We start from the raw sequence: 17,918 nt of genomic DNA on the forward strand, positions 1-17,918 counted from the left end.
TATATATATATATTAGGACTTTCGATTTAACCTGTTCATACAGTGCGACTAATTATATACAAAATATAGAATATATAAAAATAATCAATCATACATTCAGACTCGTATGTGAATTTTGTAATAAAAGTATGTAATTTCCCATCATCGGAGCAATTCAAGCTTTAAGTATACTGTATATGGACAGACAGATAGATACCAAACAGAGCTTGTTTTCTCATTGACTTTATTGCAGTTGAATGAAATTGATCATACAGTAAAGAGGAGGAAAAAAATATTCTCTATCCAAATTATTAAATCACTACTAAATATAAAATACTAAGATAGCAAAGATTATGATGTAACTACATTAAATAAAAATAAATAACAGACAAATGTTATGTAGACAGAAGTTATGAATGCCTCTATAAACCATACTCTAAAATGTTTACTCAAATATTGCTCTTAACCATTTTTACAAGAACATTTACATTTTTTCACTAAAACCTCTAAAACTAAAAACTAAAAAACATAATGTATCAAAAGGCAGCAGTATATTTAAAGCATTTACTATTTAAACTAAGATCAATCCCTCAATAAGTTGATGGTCACCTTTAAGAATGCTGTGGCCAAGTGACCAAGTGGCCTAGAAAGCATCTCAGGAGTTACAGAGAGACATTAAGTGGCTCTCGTTCCTGGCAGGCTTTGTTAGGTGGTGTAGGATTCCGGTAGGACAGTCTCACAAATATAACAATCAGTATAACACCTGTAAACAAGAACATAAAAAAGCAAATTGTGTTATTTACTTCCCTTTCCAATCACTTCAGGATGTTTTGAATGAAGCTGTGTATATGTCTCACCTATGACACCCAAAGTTCCCAGCAGAATGCCTACTGTTGATTGAATAGTGGGCATACCCTGAAGCTGTTTTGCTGCCATTCTACAGTTCCCCCTCACATTGCATGGACAAACCGTCACTGTGTGAAAGACAATGACCATGTAGTTCTGTTTAAATGTATTAGAGAGGCAATGGTGCAGCCATGAAAATAGGAAATATTTAAAGGCCACTAGTAGAGGGTAATAGCGTTTGTGAGGTCTCATGTGAAACTAGTCAGATAAAGTGAGACAAGGAGAGAGACCATGAGGGGCCATGCACCTGTGACCAAGCCACACATCACTGGAGACTGTGTGAACAGGGTGTTTTGGAAGAGCAAGTATTAAGCAAATGCATGTGGATTCATGTCCAGGCACACACACACACACACACACACACACACACACACACACACACACACACACACACACACACACACACACGTTGTGTTTCCATGTTTTATGAGGACTTTCCATAGACATAATGGTTTTACTGTACAAACTTTATATTCTATCCCCTAAACCTAACCCTACCCCTAAACCTAACCCTCACAGAAAACTTTCTGCATTTTTACATTTTCAAAAAACATAATTTAGTATGATTTATAAGCTGTTTTCCTCATGGGGACCAACAAAATGTCCCCACAAGGTCAAAAATTTCAGGTTTTACTATCCTTATGGGGACATTTGGTCCCCACAAAGTGATAAATACATGCTCACACACACACACACACACACACACACAAGCTTCACTAATATACACAAAGTATTTAAGACACCAGCTTAAGAAGCAGATGCAAATTGCACCCAGGTGTAAATACTAACATACACTCTGCATTTTGTCTAGTATCATTTAGAATTATCATATACTATATAATATAATGACACACAGTTACTTACTGTATATTGTACACTGTAAAGTGGCACATTTTAGGTTAACAATTTCTGTGGATACATGTAGTTTAAAAACACTATATGAAGGCCCAATATTATTACAATATATAGTTTAATAACGCACACACACATACACACACACACACACACACACACACACACACACACACACACAGCTTTGTCAGGTAACCAAAAAAATGTGCTTCATGTGAAAGCATCTAAATAAACTGGTTTTATTCAGGTCACAAAATATGATTTTATTTAACTGAATCAAATTAACTACATTAGACTAAACCACAAACATAATTTTTAGGGGTTATATCAAGTAACCTTAATGTGACAACTCTAGGTTATAACGTTTTACAGTGTGCATAGGAAATAATCACTCAGTTTTTATTATGCAGCTCAAAGTACATTCCAGACAGAATGTGATGGACTGAAAAATGTAACTACAACTTTATCAAGAAATTAAACAAATAAAAAAGAGCTCACCTATTCCAACAACATCACATCGGTGAGCATTTTGAGGAAAAAAAGAAACTAAAATAACAGATGCAGCCTACATTAGTGCTAAATTGTTTGACCAAAATAATTTGATCGAACAGTCATTATGCTTATTTGTGTACTCTTTCAAATAACACTAATGACGTGAGTGCTCACTTTATTAACGAAATGTGTTAAATTGGTTGTTTTTGTAGGTTTGAGAACATTGTGAACAATCTAAATTTGAAATGCCAGTTGTGACCTCCAATGATATTACAGTCATTGGTGAGCCTAGTTAGTGTTTTCTTTCCAGTATGAAAGACACTATGAGCAATACAATGTTTGAAGGTAATCAAATGACGACAGTGCACTACGTCTCAATCGTTACGCAAGCATGCTCTCTTTTCATTAAGTTAGTGCATATGCGTTACCTGGCAGATTGATGAATGTGCTTCTGGGAGGAGAGCTGCTGTCTGAGATGGTAAAAGGAACAATGTAAACCTCTGGAGGCAGGTATGGGACATTTAAAGATAGGTTGGTGTGAGTGTCTGTGGAAACAATCACATCCTGTTATATTTCTGTGGAAGAAATACATACAGTATCAGTAATAAAAAAATAAAAAATACAGGGAAACAATGCTTTGTTTTCTTCATGTGGTAACATCTAAATTAACAGATTTTATTAAAATAAAATGTATTATTTAACATGAAAAAATCTAATGGAATACAATAGGTTACACCAAAAGAAATAAGAAATAGAAGTAGAAATAGAAATAAGTAAGGCTCATTGACAAATATTGACAGGTCATTGACTGGTCATCATCTGAACGCTGACCATCCGAGGTCAGTGAGAAAAAGAAGCCATTAGATACGGTCCATAAAGCGAGCCATGTACACTCTTTGGCTTATTCGATGTATCCCAGGGAAGAGAGCGCCTGACATCAGAGCAAATGTAAAAATTATGGCTGATGCTAAATGTAGATTGTAAAGTAATTTAGATTTGAGTTTTTCTTGTGCGACGGAGGAGTTCTGCACCGCAACTGGACAGGACGCTTATTTTGAGGGCGAGACTGGTAAATATTGTGATGTCCGTGCTGCAGTCACCGATTTTTTATATCATCGTTGTGTGTCGCATTAAGAGTGACACAAAAAAACATTTGAAATCTGAATCTCATTTCAATCGCATTTGAAGATTCGGAAAATTTTTATTTTATGTGGTTTTTTACTGTCCAGAGTATCAAAACCTCATCTGGATACAATCTGGATATGCAAAAATGTCTGATTTTTAGTAGCAGTCTGAAAAAGGCCTATGATAAAGACTACATGAATCGGATTCAAAAGACGTGATAACAGAAATGAAAAGGTTAAAATGTTATTTTCAATACACTGATCACTATTTTAAATCATAATGTATGAAACAATTACTTTAAAATCAGTTTGTGCTAAATTTCTCTTAATGCCAACAGAGCATTATTGTTGTGCACAAAACACATTCAAACAATGCAAGGAATGCAAAAAGTGCAAAATAATCAGGATCACTTGGCACATCATATCCTGCACAATAGAGGAGGTAGAGCAGGTATGGGAAATGTTGTTTGGTACAGGGGCTACATCATGCTTAAAAAGGAATAATTCACCCACAAATTACAAATTACATAATTTACTCACCCTCATGCCATCCTGGATATGTATTACTTTCATTCTTCTGCAGAACAAAAATTAAGATTTTTTAGAAGTATATCTCAGCTCTTTTGGTCCATACAATGAAAGTGAATCATTGCTAAAATATTGAAGCTCCACAAATCAGCATAAAAGTAGTCTAATCCATGTGTCTCCAGTGGTTTAATCCATGTCTTCAGAAGCAATATGATAGATGGTGAGAAACAGATCAATATTGAATTCCTTTTCTACTAATTCTCCTCCCTGCAATCTCAATCTCCACTTTAACTTTCACTTTCTTCTTGTGTTTTTGGTGATTCACTTTCTTCATGCATATCACCACCTGCTAAGCAGAGAGCAGAATTTCTAGCAAAAATGTACTTTGATCTACAAAAAAGTACTTTAATTGATCTGTTTCTCACCCACACCTGTCATATAAATTCATTGTCATGGATTAAACCGCTGGAGTTTTATGGATGACTTTTCTTCTGAGGAAAGAAAGTCATAGATGGCATGAGGTAAATGATAAAATAATTTGCTTTTTTGTGTGAATAATTTCTTTAAGTAGAACATGGGGGCCACATTGTCCTCCTTTTGAGATAGTCCTCCTTATTTCTTGTATCTTTTAAGACCAGAATTTTAATGTAATATTACATTAATACTTTTAAAGCTACTCAACTTTTTCAGCCAAAAGTTGTGAGTGGTTTTCTCATTTTCTTGTTAATGTTGTTTGATTAATATACTTTATATGACAGCCTTCTAGACTGCAGTTACATGTACACTTCAAGTCCAACATTTTGATGTAAATACGCTTTTTGTCCCACTTTAGACCAACTGTGTTTACATCAAGATGGGCATTGTCGGAATTATAAAGTGTATTTGATAATTTAGGCGCACAAACATTAGCCGCCTGTCAATCAAACAGCGCGCAGCTACTGACGTCAGGAAATAAAAAGTACATCTTTTATATTTTATCTAGATCAATTAACCAGTGGTGCTCTTGCTATCGCGATTGATGTAATGAACACTCCTGTTCTAGATGTATAACATTGGCTAAATATAGAAAACTACTCAAAAGTAGTTAGAGTAGTTTGACTGGCCATCGGGAGAACCGAGCAGGCCAGTGGGTCGCCTGCGAAATGGATATTAACCGGGATAAGCTATAATGCAGAACAGACCACAAAATGGCACCCCGATATGCAGAAAAGGCCAGCGAACCACTCACCCCCCCGTTGCTATGTAAAATCCTGGGTGCTTTACACCCCTGTAAATCGCTAGGAAGTGTAATTGAGCTTGAAATCATAATCATGCCTAGAGACTGCAATTACGATGCATTACAATAATTAAGATGCAAAGAGAAAAAGGAGTTACATTTTCATCTGTTCTCACCCAAAATCAACTGAATCGCTTCAGAAGACATAGATTAAACCACTGGAGTCTTATGGATTACATTTATGCTGTCTTTATCTCTTTTTTGGTGCTTTTGGAATTCTTGTCCTTCATCTGAGATGGCATGAGGGTAGGTAAATGATGAGAGAATTTTCATTTTGGGGAGAACTATCTCTTTAATAGATCTATAAAAGATGTTTAGATAAAATTAAAAGAAGTTGCATCATACAGCCAGAAATATATAAATAGATCCTTAGAACTTTTAAATATAACTTTTACATTACAACATCTACAGTGTACTTCTGTCAGGGGTTTTGCTCTAAATTAGTCATAATAAGTAATTTTCCACCTTAATTAGCAATGATGCAACTTATTCAGCAATACTATTTTATCAGTATATTTTCTTAATTAGTCATTAAGAACAACATGATTTATTTACTTATTATTAGTAAAAGCAATGTTATTTTTTATTTTATTCTGCTCCTTTATTAGTAGCAAACAAGTTATGAACATTACTGAATAATGGAAAAACTCATGACTGGGCCTAATCAGGGTTTGTCTCTCTGATGCAGAACAAGAGCTTAGTCCAGTAAACTAAGGGTTGTTATCTGTCTCTGCTCACTGTTATCTGTGGTCCAAGAAGCCCCACTACTTTCATTTGAACCCAAAGTCCTTTAATGTGCCAGTCAACAGGGGACTAAGGGGGTTACGATGACACCAGAACAGGCTTATCTCCAGCAGTTATTTCTCTTGACAGAGGTGACCAATATGTTGTCCATGGCCTTCGTTTTAAAATAATTCTGATGGAACAACTTAATGAAATGTAGTATTAAACGAGTTGCATAATGTGCTATCAGAAAGCCATCCGAATAACATGGTTATCTTTTACTTAATCGTAAGTATTTGTACATACATGGTGTAAACGTACAATATCAACGTGACCTAGAATCACACTTTACATGCACATCCCTACAAATACTAAAGAGAAGTTGAAAACATTCCATACATTACTATATTGTTTAAAATTGGTGGTTGACACCTCGTTTAGAATATATATATTTGTGAGATTATAAAGATATATGTACTGTATATAAGTGGGTATGAATAAGGTTAAAACAACCTGGACTATAAATGTTTCTATTATTATTATTATTATTATTATTATTATTATTATTATTATTATTTATTTAATTAATTAATTTAATTTGTATTATTATTTTTCCCCTTTATAATTCACTGACTCTTTTGTATATACATTTGGGGTCATGAGTTTGCATACCCCTTGCAGAGTAGATGCAATGATAAAATATACAAGACATACTTATTATTATTATTATTATCATTATCATTATATAATTATTATTATTATTATTTATTTATTTTGTGCTGCCCTTCAGAGGCAGCATGACAGAGATCCTCATGTGTCACATAGGGTGGGATAGTCGGGATTGCTTGCTTTTTGTTCATGGGGCGGTGTGTTACACTCTTGGTCATCGATGAGTGATAGATAGCGGAACTCTTCAATGCTGGGAAATGCTGGGAAACCTAGGAACTATTGTTTTGTGTGAAGGTTTGTTGATTGTTAGGGGGTGGTGCTCTGTACTGCTGGGCTTGTGGTGTGTGGACTTCTGGGCAGGACCATTTGTGTAGATCCAGTTGCTGTTTTGTCTTGTGGCGTGTGTGTGGGTATCTCTTATATCAAATAGCTTTTCATTGCAGAATGAATTTTTTTTTTTTTAATTACTGTATACACCTTTGCAGAGTCTACAGGAGGTGTGTGGACTTATGAGCACAACAATAGATGTTCAGTTGTTTAAAAGTAACTATGGTAAATGAATCTTTGGTTTTCTCTTCATGCTAATTTATCTGTTTATGTGTCATTTGGTAAATACAAATAAATCAATTGAAAAAACTCTGTTTTTCTCTGTTGGATGTCTGAGGATTAATTAGAAGAAAAGTCAGTGGAACTACACTACTAGCCTTGAAATCAAAGGTAATATAATTACCCTACGTCACTAGAGGAGGCCTTTTATCCATTAACAACTTGCAAGGAAAAAATAAGGCAAAAAGAGTAAGGGAGGGAGAGAGAGATAGGAGAAATAGAGAGAGAAAGGAAAATAGAAAGAGTCAACATGTTCTATTTGACGGGGATCCGTACAGTGACTCAGACACTACAACTAAGTCAACCTGCTCAACGGCATCAGCTTGGCACATTAATGATGCCTAAAGCCACAGGAGGACAGCCATTATGCTTATTACATCTAACACAGATCTGTCTGAAGACATTAGACATGGAGTGCAATTTCCTTTTTTGTCTGCACACGCCTTTCACAAGACATGTACTGTGTGATTCAGCAGGTGTTAAGCACTACACCCAGTCCGGATGTCAGGTTGACTAGATCACATTGTAGCCACAGCAAAACATTTCTTTTTCAGACCTATAATTTAATCCACTTTGAAGTTTATTACAGCGGAGGTCACCATAACCGGGCATGTCAGTGCTATTTTGATGATAGAAGGTTTGGAACCATAAAGGGATTTAGAATATGAATGATGCTCCTCTGACACGTGCGTATGAAATGACTGACAGGATATATCGATTTTCAGAGATGGGTCTTGTAGATTTTGTGTGGCAGGGCAGATTTGTGTCACCTCATACTCAACCTAGGTAGAAAGAGTCCAATTGTGGAAGCACTAATTAGGAATAGCTCAACAGATAGAGCTTCGCGCCATTGAAAACACATAATGATAAATGTATACCTAAAATTCTGATTCCACATAAGAACATGTGATTTTGAAATATATATATATATATATATATTGAATATCAAATTTATATATTCAAAATATTACAATGTAAAACAAAGAATATTTATAAATAATACACTATTTTGATGCCATGACCCAAACAGGGAAAGTTTTGACCATGTTAACTCTGTGCAAAGGTCAGATTAAATTGCTTCCATTGAGGCACAAAATATGCTATCTGGAACATTTTAAAATCATGCTGGAATAACATGGATCATCAGGTTTTGCACAATCTTGTGCAGTCCATGCCAGCTCAAGTGCATGCTGACATTAAGGCAAAATAAATATCAAATATTAAATTCTGTCATTTCAATTCAACTTCACTCAAATTCTTATGCTGATAATATCACATAAATTATAATTGGAAAAATGAAACATGTAGACAGACAGACCATTGATGGGAGTGAGCTTCCAGTTACGCCGGACAGTGGCATCACTGCGAAGAGAGAAGTTGAGCCTTCCTCCATGCTGGGGGCCATCGCTGTCCCGAGAGGCCAGAACCAAAGCTTGATCATCCCAGCGAGGTGTGCACAGGTACTTCCAGGAGTAATCTCCCACCAGAACAGGGCTGTTATCATTCACATCCAGAATATGCACTGTCACCAGTGTGGAGGCTGACAAGGAAGAATTTCCTGGAAGACAAATCAGGCAGAACAAAACAACAATGTGACATTTTCTTCATTGTAAAAAGTTGTAACATGCAAATGATACCTTAAAAGGATAGTTCACCCAAAAATGAAAATTTTCTCATCATTTACTCACCCTCATACCATCCCAGATGTATATGACTTTCGATGCAAATTAATGGTGGCCTGACCTTTCAAGCTCCAAAAATCACATAAAGGCAGCATAAAAGTAATCCTTATGACTCCAGTGGATAAATACAGATCAATCTTTAAATCTTTTATATACAAATATATATAAATTAATAGTTTTAAAATAATTTGATTTGATTGTGTGTGTGTGTGTGGGGGGGGTGAGGGGGGGGATTTGAGTCATAGAATGGGACTTTTAACTTTAAAGGCACTTTAACTTTGAAATACAACAGGGACTCTTATTTTGAAATGTATGCACTTCACTGCATGCAGCTTGTCATTCAAGCAAATAAGGGATATAAAATGTGAACTCCTACAATAATCTACAATGTATTACAATATTAACAATTGAAGGTAAACATTGTAAAATTTCATCAACACTATATCATCATCATCATCATTTCATCTTCAGTAATAGCTTGTCATACATTTCCAATCATTTAAGATATTTAAGACTTTTTATGACCTTACATTTTAGAAAACTGAATTTAAGACATTTTAAGGATCCCCAGGAACACTGCACTCAACCACCAGAGTCATGGATTACACTTATGCTGCCTTTATGTGCTTTTTGGAGCTTGACCTTTTCTGGGCACCATTCACTTGCATTGTATGGACCCAGAGAGCTGAGATATTCTTCTAAAAAGCTTTGTGTTCTGCATAAGCAAATGTCATATACACATGGGATGGCATGAGGGTGAAATGATGAGAGTAATCCCTTTAAGGATCCATTTCTACTTGATCTAACTTCTAAAATATTTGAGGGTATAGGAATGCTGAATCACAGGATGAGTATCACAATAGGGTGTCAATTAAAACACCATACAACATGCATCCATTTGCAATGTTTACTTTCTGATATACGCCAGTACATAGAGATGACTCTACGGTGCAACTGACTGGTATATTATTCACACAATCATAGCACCAAGTGAAAGTCCCAAGCAGCAGACTGTTAAAAAAAAAAAAAGAAAAAAGAGAAGCTGTTTTATGCTGAAGCAAACCCACATTAAAAAGGCCACTCATTACCAACAACAAGCCTCAGCTGTGAATAGTGGGCAGGGCTTCAATAAGGTCAGAGTCATTAAGATTTTCTACATAACCCATAAAAATACTTTCATGGTGTACTTCCTAATGTAATCAGGTTAATGCAGTTATTTTAAATAATATTATTTACTTAAATAAAACCAGTAAATTTAGATGTTACCACATTAAAACCTTGTTTACTTTTTTCTTGCACTGTATTTCATGGTGTCCAGACAATTTGGATTAACTGCTTTGTTATGCTAATGTGTGGAAACTTTGGAGTTTGTTAACAATCAAATATCCACACACGTGCCACACAACAAAAGCCTCATAATACGGCGGATCAAACCATGCGATATTGACATATATAGAGAAAGATGAATCTCCAGCCAGTGCTTGGTGGATTTATTGTTCTGCTTTGACTATTGGTGCGGTAAACTGGATACATTGACTGTTCCTCTTTCAGACATTATCTCCAATCTCTTCAGGGCAGTGCATATTGAGATTTTTAAAAGCAGGCAATAACTTGATGCTTAATATTGGGCAGAGGCTGCATTAAAGGCTGTGTGCATAGTGCTACTGAGCTCAATAACATTAGCCTATGCATTACAAAGACAGTGCTATTATTATAGCACTTAAATCTGATTTACTGATTTACATGAAAACAGACAAAATTATATTTGATAATTATATCAATACTGATAGATAAAACTGATCACAATAAAATATAGACAAATACTAAGCTGAATTCAATTTGTGTGTGCAGATGAAGCATATGATGTATCAAGAAAGACTAGCAAGGAACAAACTGGTACTAAGACCTTGCCAATGGCATTCTACAGAGGAAGAGATTTTAGGTACCACGAGGATGAGCGGATTTTGATTCCCAAAAGATTTGGGTTAAGACTGATTCCTAAAGCTGAACACTGGACTTTGCAACAAGACCAGAAAACAGGACCTCTCACAGTTCAGAAGGGCTGGCCAAAAAAAGGCTGGGCCCCTAAGAAATTAATTAAATGGGCCCCTTAAAAATCAGGTAGGGTACAACGGGTCTAAAGGCCACAAAAAGGCTATATAGCAACAAAAACTTTTTCATAAAAAGCTGTTTGTCACAATACACTGCAACATTTTCCTGATCCATCAGATCATTATGTGTGGTGTCAAAAGTTAGATTTTTGAAGCAATTTTATCATATTTTTTTATTATTTTTTAAATGTTTCAAATGAATTTAGCTAATGAAAATTACTTAAATTACTTAAATTAACACATTTATATTGACACACAATACTTATTTAAATTTTTTGTTCAAGGTCAAAATAATAATAATAATAAAAAAATATAACTATATAACTGTCCAATTAGTGAAAGTATTTGGTGTAAAAAGCCCCCTGTTGCAGGTGCTAAAGGCCCCTGTAAAGACATTTTTTTTCTTTTTTTTTTTTAAAGCGGAAGATTTGTCCTGAAAAATGTTTTCAAAGTTGCCTCACATTGACTGATCCAATCACAATGGAGATTAATTTGTTCATAGAATAATTAAATATATGCAATAGAATATATTAAGTTATAAAATGCCAAATGTGTTTGAAATGAATAGGAAATTGTGCACCCTTTTCTGAAGTAGTTATTTTGAGTAAGCATCTTAATTTGTTACTCAAAAATAAAATTCTTGCCATATCAAAATGATTTGCATTAGTTGACACATTTTGCACTATAACTTAACTATGCACCTATTCATTCACAATATCACTATAACCCCTAGGGGCCGTTTACCTCAAGTGTGTGGTAAAAGGCTCCCTAACCACCTTTTTTTTTATATTTTTTTTATTTAACTTTCATCAAAACAACCTTCCGTTATTATTTCTTTCCACACAAATGATGCTGCTCCATCAATATTCAATCAAAAAAATGTATTTTTTTGAAAAAATGTTTCTAGAAAAAAGCTAATTTTCCTTAAGCCTTTAGCCTGTTGTACCCAACTAATCACAACCAAACAAATGTCTCAACAAAGAAGAAATGTAGGGTTATGGATTGGCGAGTTGAAGACCAGACCATAACCCCATAATGCTGCAAGGTCACTTGAATCAGGCAGTACATAATAGAAAACACTCAATTATCAAACAATTGCTCTTAGATACATAAGAATGTGTATTATTTTTCTATTTCATCAATAGTTTCTTCCTTTCTCTTTACTCTCTGTCATTTTTTTACCCTCCTATTACACTTAAGACCATGTATGACAGGGAGTTGTGAGTCATACCTTGTTCTGTGCCCCCCTCCCCCCCTGTAAACATTTGTGACTGAGCATTCTGGATTTCATTGATTTCTCATCTAACCCTGATGAGGGCAGATTGAGGGGTGAACTCACCTTTGCACCTCAAGTCTTTGATCTGCACCCTGTGTTCAGAGTGTGGAGGGATGATGTGGAATTCAATACCACACATATGTACACATCCGCTGTTCCCTCGCTACCCCAGCACTTCAGCTGGTGACTCATTCACTGCTAGTTACAATGTGTGTGATTTCTCTCACTGAATGTGGATGTGGCCAATAATGTTCAATTAGGTTTTATACTGAATATAGCCTGTCATGGTATTTTGAAATGTCAAGTGTCTTGGTAGCACTTATGATTTGGAAAAAAAGAGGACAATTTTCCCAGATGTCTCACATTGATAACCTCAACCTCTATGTAATTTAGTTTTTCTTGTATTGCTCTGCATTATAACATCAGTTTGATGGGCATGTTTATTCAAACAACACGTATTAACAGCCATACACATTGAATGCACTGTATGAGGAGAGGGTAAATCATCTCTTACGCCCATCTTCAGCCACCACCTCCATGGTGTAGGTGCTGTTTTCCTCTCTGTCCAAAGCTTGGACTGTCTTTAGCTCTCCAGAATACTTCCCAATTGAGAAATATTTCTTAGTGTCTCCTCTCAGTGAATACCTGATGAAAATAAAAGTGAGAGTTCATTGTAAATCAGGTGTCTTGATACTGGCCCAAGTCAATAGGGCTCAAAGTGTCTCTGATATTCTGGTCTCTAGATTAACTAGGGTTTATTATTATTATTATTATTATTATTATTATTATTATTATTATTTACCCATTTTATCATCCACCTGCTGAAAAGGGTAAGTCTGTTTGCTTACAATCATACCTCTTCTCAACAAGCCACACAATTTGAAGTATTGTCGTTGTGGCTGGTGATTTTCAAAAGCACAGATACAACAGTGTCTGCAATGTTGCACCCAAAAGTTGCCCAAACTACTACTTAAACGGTGAAAATTCTATTATAAAATATTTAACTTGGCTCAAAACAAAACAGACAAAATTTTGAATAAATGTTTTATGTCAGATTACAAATAACTGTGTGTGTATCTCCGTGTCGCCAAACACTCATGTAACAGGTGTAAATATGTACTGTGTTTTATATGTTTCATGCATAGAATTACACAAAATGTTCATCTGTATGCCTGCTGTGTCTGGTTGTATATGTGTGCGTCTTCCCCTTTAATTTTCTGTCTGCAATGTACCAGTCATTTTAATTTCCTGATTTTGGCTCCTCCTCTTCCATTTTGGCATGTGCATGCATGGGAGAGGTAGGTATATTTTGAGCTCCTCAAAATAAAATTTCATCTTGATTTTAAAATAATTTGTATACATATGTTTTTCTATTCTTTTGTGTGTAAAATATAATTTTACTGATATGGTTGATTATGTTTATGAGGTATAACCTTTTTGGGGTTTTTCTGTTTGTCATTGGGGCTGAGCACATGGTGACTGCATTGCACATATTTATTTTACAGATTGTAGAGGGTGAGCACACAGTTACAGATTGTATTTGTATTTCTTTCTTTCATCAGAACGTAAATGTTGAGCTGATTCTCCCATCGCTGCCTGGTGTCTGATTATTTAAAAAAAATAAAATAAATTTAAATACCACCGCAGACTACACCAGTCATACTCGACAGTGGGGATTTTACATTTCAAACACTGTCAATTGTGTAACTGACCATTCCAATGTATGTATCACAGTGCAAGATGAAGTACATGCTTAATTTATTACTTCGGGTTAGGGGTTTGTTCAAATCCCTGTACCAAAGTATGAGCACTTCTAATAAGTGTAAAACAGACACTGTAAATTAGTGTAGTTACATATCCTTATAAAGTTACTGATCCTTCTCTTTTTATTAAACTCTCATAAGAATTTCACATTTCTATTGAAAATGTTTTCTACTTATTTACATGAGCGAAACATCAGCTTGCCTGATTGGATGAGAGTCAGGGTCATAACCCCTGATTGTGGCAATAACACGTCCTGGCTCCTCCCCTTCTCTGACGGTCACTTCATAGTGGCTTTGAGACAAAACGGGACCTTCATTGATGTCATCAATGAATATGGTGACCGTTGATGTGGACGCTGGTCCATACCTGCCTCGCACCAGAGCAACTGGGTTCTGAGCACTAAGTACCAGGATGTACTCATTCTCCCGCTCAAAGTCCAGCACCTACACACAAGTTACCGGAGAACATGCTGTTATTACATTATTTATACCATTCAAGTGAGGCCTTTGAAAAGCATATGCTTTTTTGCATGCATGGGGGGTGATTTCAAGAGAACATAATGTCCTGCAGCAATTAACAATATAAAACAATATATAATCAAATATTTTTCACAGAGTATTCTCTTAAGTGATATGTACCCAATCACACAATCTGTGTCTCACTAGTCACAATGCATCAGACTGAATTTCTGAAGGTAATATGTGTTTAAATATGAATTACTGAGGTTCTCAATGACTCATTGTGTGCTCTGATGTCATTAATCAGACTGAAGGTCAGATATAGCTCTGGATAAACACAACATACTGAAGACACTCTGCCTGTATGCAGGGTTTGGAAGGTTACTTTTGAAATGTATTCCACTACAGACTACAGAATACATGCTGTAAAATGTAATTTGTAACATATTCCATTAGATTACTCAAGGTCAGTAACTTATTCTAAATACTTTTGGTTACTTCTTTATTTTTCACTTGTTTTTACTATAAAAATGGAACTGTATAAAAACAATACAAAATTATGATCAAGAATATGATTTTGTCCCTAATAACAAAGGTCTTACTAGGAAAAAAGAAATTTTGATCTAATGTGAATTAGAAGGTACGTTAACAGAATGCATATAGGTGTCGATTTGGTCCTTACCAATGTCAAAATGCTTTGTCACCAATAATTGTAATTTAACTTTTTGTATTGTCTGTGATTTAATTTAATGCTAAAGTTTCTCATTTAAGTTAATTCTCAAAACTTCTTATGTCAGTGAGTGAGACAAGCCATTGATGCTGGGAAGCTGTTGCTCCATTTCACTGGTATGGATTAAGATAACAGAATACTGCCAATAACACATAGTGATAACCATTTTTACCACGCAGCTTTTTAATGGTTTATTCTGACTGGTTGATGGGTGGATTATTTTTCAGTAAACGCTTTGCTGTGAAGTAGTTCCAGGTCTTGATCGCGTTTACCATAACAATTTGCAAAATTGTTTCAGCTATTCCAAAAGAGCTGTACAGGCTACCACAGCAAAATAATAAAATAAAGACATTGGCTAAGTAAACCAGATAAGAATTTCTATAATATTTGAAATGTCTTTTTAATATCTGTGGAAATCACTCTCGCAATCCCTCTCTTTCGCTCTCACCCCTTCATACGCACGCACATAGACATTAGTGTGCAACACAAAGCCTCAATGTCAACGCAATCCCCAACCCCGTGACTTAATAAAAAAAGAAATTGCTATTAAAAGATACAAGAATGGCAAACTACCACATTGCTACTAAGAAGTGTTGTTAAACTAACAGCTTACCGATTTGAAATGATGTTACTGACGAACTTACTCTAGTTACCTCTCCGGGAACCATTACCATATCGGGATGGAGAGGTTTGTGTGACCTTATGAACTTGAGGGCTGAGTTGTCAGGAGGCAGGTGCTCCTGGTAGGGCCTCCCAAAGCAAAGTTGTCTCAGGTGAGGGGCCAGACTAAGAATGGTTCAAAAAGATTCTATGGAAAAAACGGCAAGAGGAGGAGTTACCCTGCCCGGAGGAAGCCCGGGGCCCCTGTCTGGAGCCAGGCCCAGATGGAGGGCTTGTCGGCGAGCGCCTGGTGGCCGGGTTTGCAACGGAGCCGGGCCGGGCACAGCCCGAAGAAGTGACCTGACACCCCCCTCTACATCCCTTGGGCCCACCACCCATGGGAAAAACCGCAGGAGTCGGGTGCGCTGCTATATGGATGGCAGTGAATGCCGGGGGTCTCAATGGACCAGACCCAGGTGGAAAAGTCTAGCTCTGGGGATGTGGAATGTCCCCTAGCTGGGGGAAGGAGCCAGAACTGGTGAGGGAGGTGGAGCAAAAGCAACCAAAAGCAACCCTCAAACACCATGGTGGACACTGGTGGTCAGGGAAGCCGTCCGAATGAAGAAAGAGGCCTTCCAGGACATGTTGTACCAGAGGTCTCCGGAGGCAGTTGCAAGGTACCGACAGGCCCGAAGGCCAACCTCTGCCATGAGGGAGGCAAAGCAGTGGGTGTGGGAAAAGTTCTGAGAAACCATGGAGAAGGACTTTTGGTCTGCAACAAAGTGCTTCTGGAAAACCGTCTACCGGTCAATTTTCGTTCCTGTCCCACTGCATCTCTGGTGCGTTCACGTTTGGTATCCTCACAACATCCCACCAGAGAGCCACGTTGGAGGGTTCGGATTGCCCGTAGTGTGATTTTATGAAGGTCAGGATGCTCCGCGAAAGGCTTGCCTCCTTTGGAAATTCGGTCAAGCTGCATGCTGGTGCTGGTCGCACGTCTGCCACTTCACCCGTGGCAGACTGACATGGATGGCGAGGAGATGGGAGCTGAGCAGCAGGCCGGACTACGGTTCTCTCTGTCACTCTCCCCGGATTTAGCCCGACATTCTCCAGTGAGATTTACACACGGGCACTTGCATCCTAGCCCTGTGGCCCACAGTGTGTGTCGAGCTTCCGACCACAGATATACATCGGCCCCGGCAATGGAAGAGTCACTGGCTACCCATCTCTCGACCACATGGAAAACGAGGCCTACTCTTCCCTCAAAGCCATGCAGGGTGACGACGTCCTTGTTGAGCAAGTCCTACCAGGCTTCTGGTCAGGCGGTTTCGGCTTTGCACACTCTGGTAGTTTTGCAAGCCTACCAGGTCTATTTTATGAGGGGTTTAAATGAGCTGGGCTGGACGGTGAGGCCATTATGGAACTACGCCAAGCTTCGGATTTCCGGACTGACTTGTGGAAATCATGGGTATAGCCCCTCAACAGGGCACACTTTTAAATGATGTGTTATCCCCCACTGTGGATGATTCCATTCTAAATGCTAGAGCTCCATCAACTAGGAGGCTTTATATGTTCAAGTGTGTATTTTTAATTAGTCTCCAGCACAAGATTAATATCCAGTTCACTGCCCTGTCGTTACAATGCTGGAATATTTGCAGGAGCGTTTCGGGGCTGTGGTTACCCCGGCAAGTCTATGTTGTCTCTATAGCAATGCCACTTATCGATGGAGTCCCTGTTGGTAGAAATTCTCTTGTCTCTTGTTTTATGCATGGGGTACACAGGCTTAGAACTTTTCATCCCATCCACATTCCTTTATGGGATTTATCTGTTGTTTTAGAGGTGCTATCAGGGTGCTCCTTGATCCCATGGCCACAGTCACTGATAAGCTTTTGAGTCTTTCGTACCTTAATAAAGCAATGTAGCCTGGGAGATCCAACTCATAAAGTCCAACAATTATCAAATACATACGCCTTTGGATATGTTTTACTTACAGTTTTTCACAAATGCTAAGCACATTTCATGAAATCTTCACCCATTTTCTCACAACTTTAAACACAAATCCAAATCTTCAAACTACATTCACATAACCCCTGACTCTTCTGGCAAAATCAAACAATAGCTTCAAAACCATTTCATCTGTGC

At 37.1% G+C, this 17,918-nt stretch overlaps 1 protein-coding gene across 1 annotated transcript in view; it reads right to left on the minus strand.

Moving 5' to 3' along the window:
* Positions 1-242: 242 nt before the first annotated feature.
* The window catches only part of cdh16 (cadherin 16, KSP-cadherin), a 56,145-nt gene continuing 38,469 nt past the window's right edge, over positions 243-17,918 (minus strand). Inside the window, exons 13-18 of the mRNA XM_052149582.1 lie at positions 14,190-14,431; positions 12,739-12,869; positions 8,474-8,713; positions 2,658-2,774; positions 837-953; positions 243-742 (exon numbers count right to left, since the gene is read on the minus strand). Coding sequence (XP_052005542.1) covers positions 642-742; positions 837-953; positions 2,658-2,774; positions 8,474-8,713; positions 12,739-12,869; positions 14,190-14,431 — 948 coding nt within the window. The 3' untranslated portion in view covers positions 243-641. The remainder of the gene's footprint in view (positions 743-836; positions 954-2,657; positions 2,775-8,473; positions 8,714-12,738; positions 12,870-14,189; positions 14,432-17,918) is intronic.

The sequence above is a fragment of the Xyrauchen texanus genome, chromosome 2, assembly GCF_025860055.1.
Source record: "Xyrauchen texanus isolate HMW12.3.18 chromosome 2, RBS_HiC_50CHRs, whole genome shotgun sequence".
In the NCBI taxonomy this organism is placed as follows: domain Eukaryota; kingdom Metazoa; phylum Chordata; class Actinopteri; order Cypriniformes; family Catostomidae; genus Xyrauchen; species Xyrauchen texanus.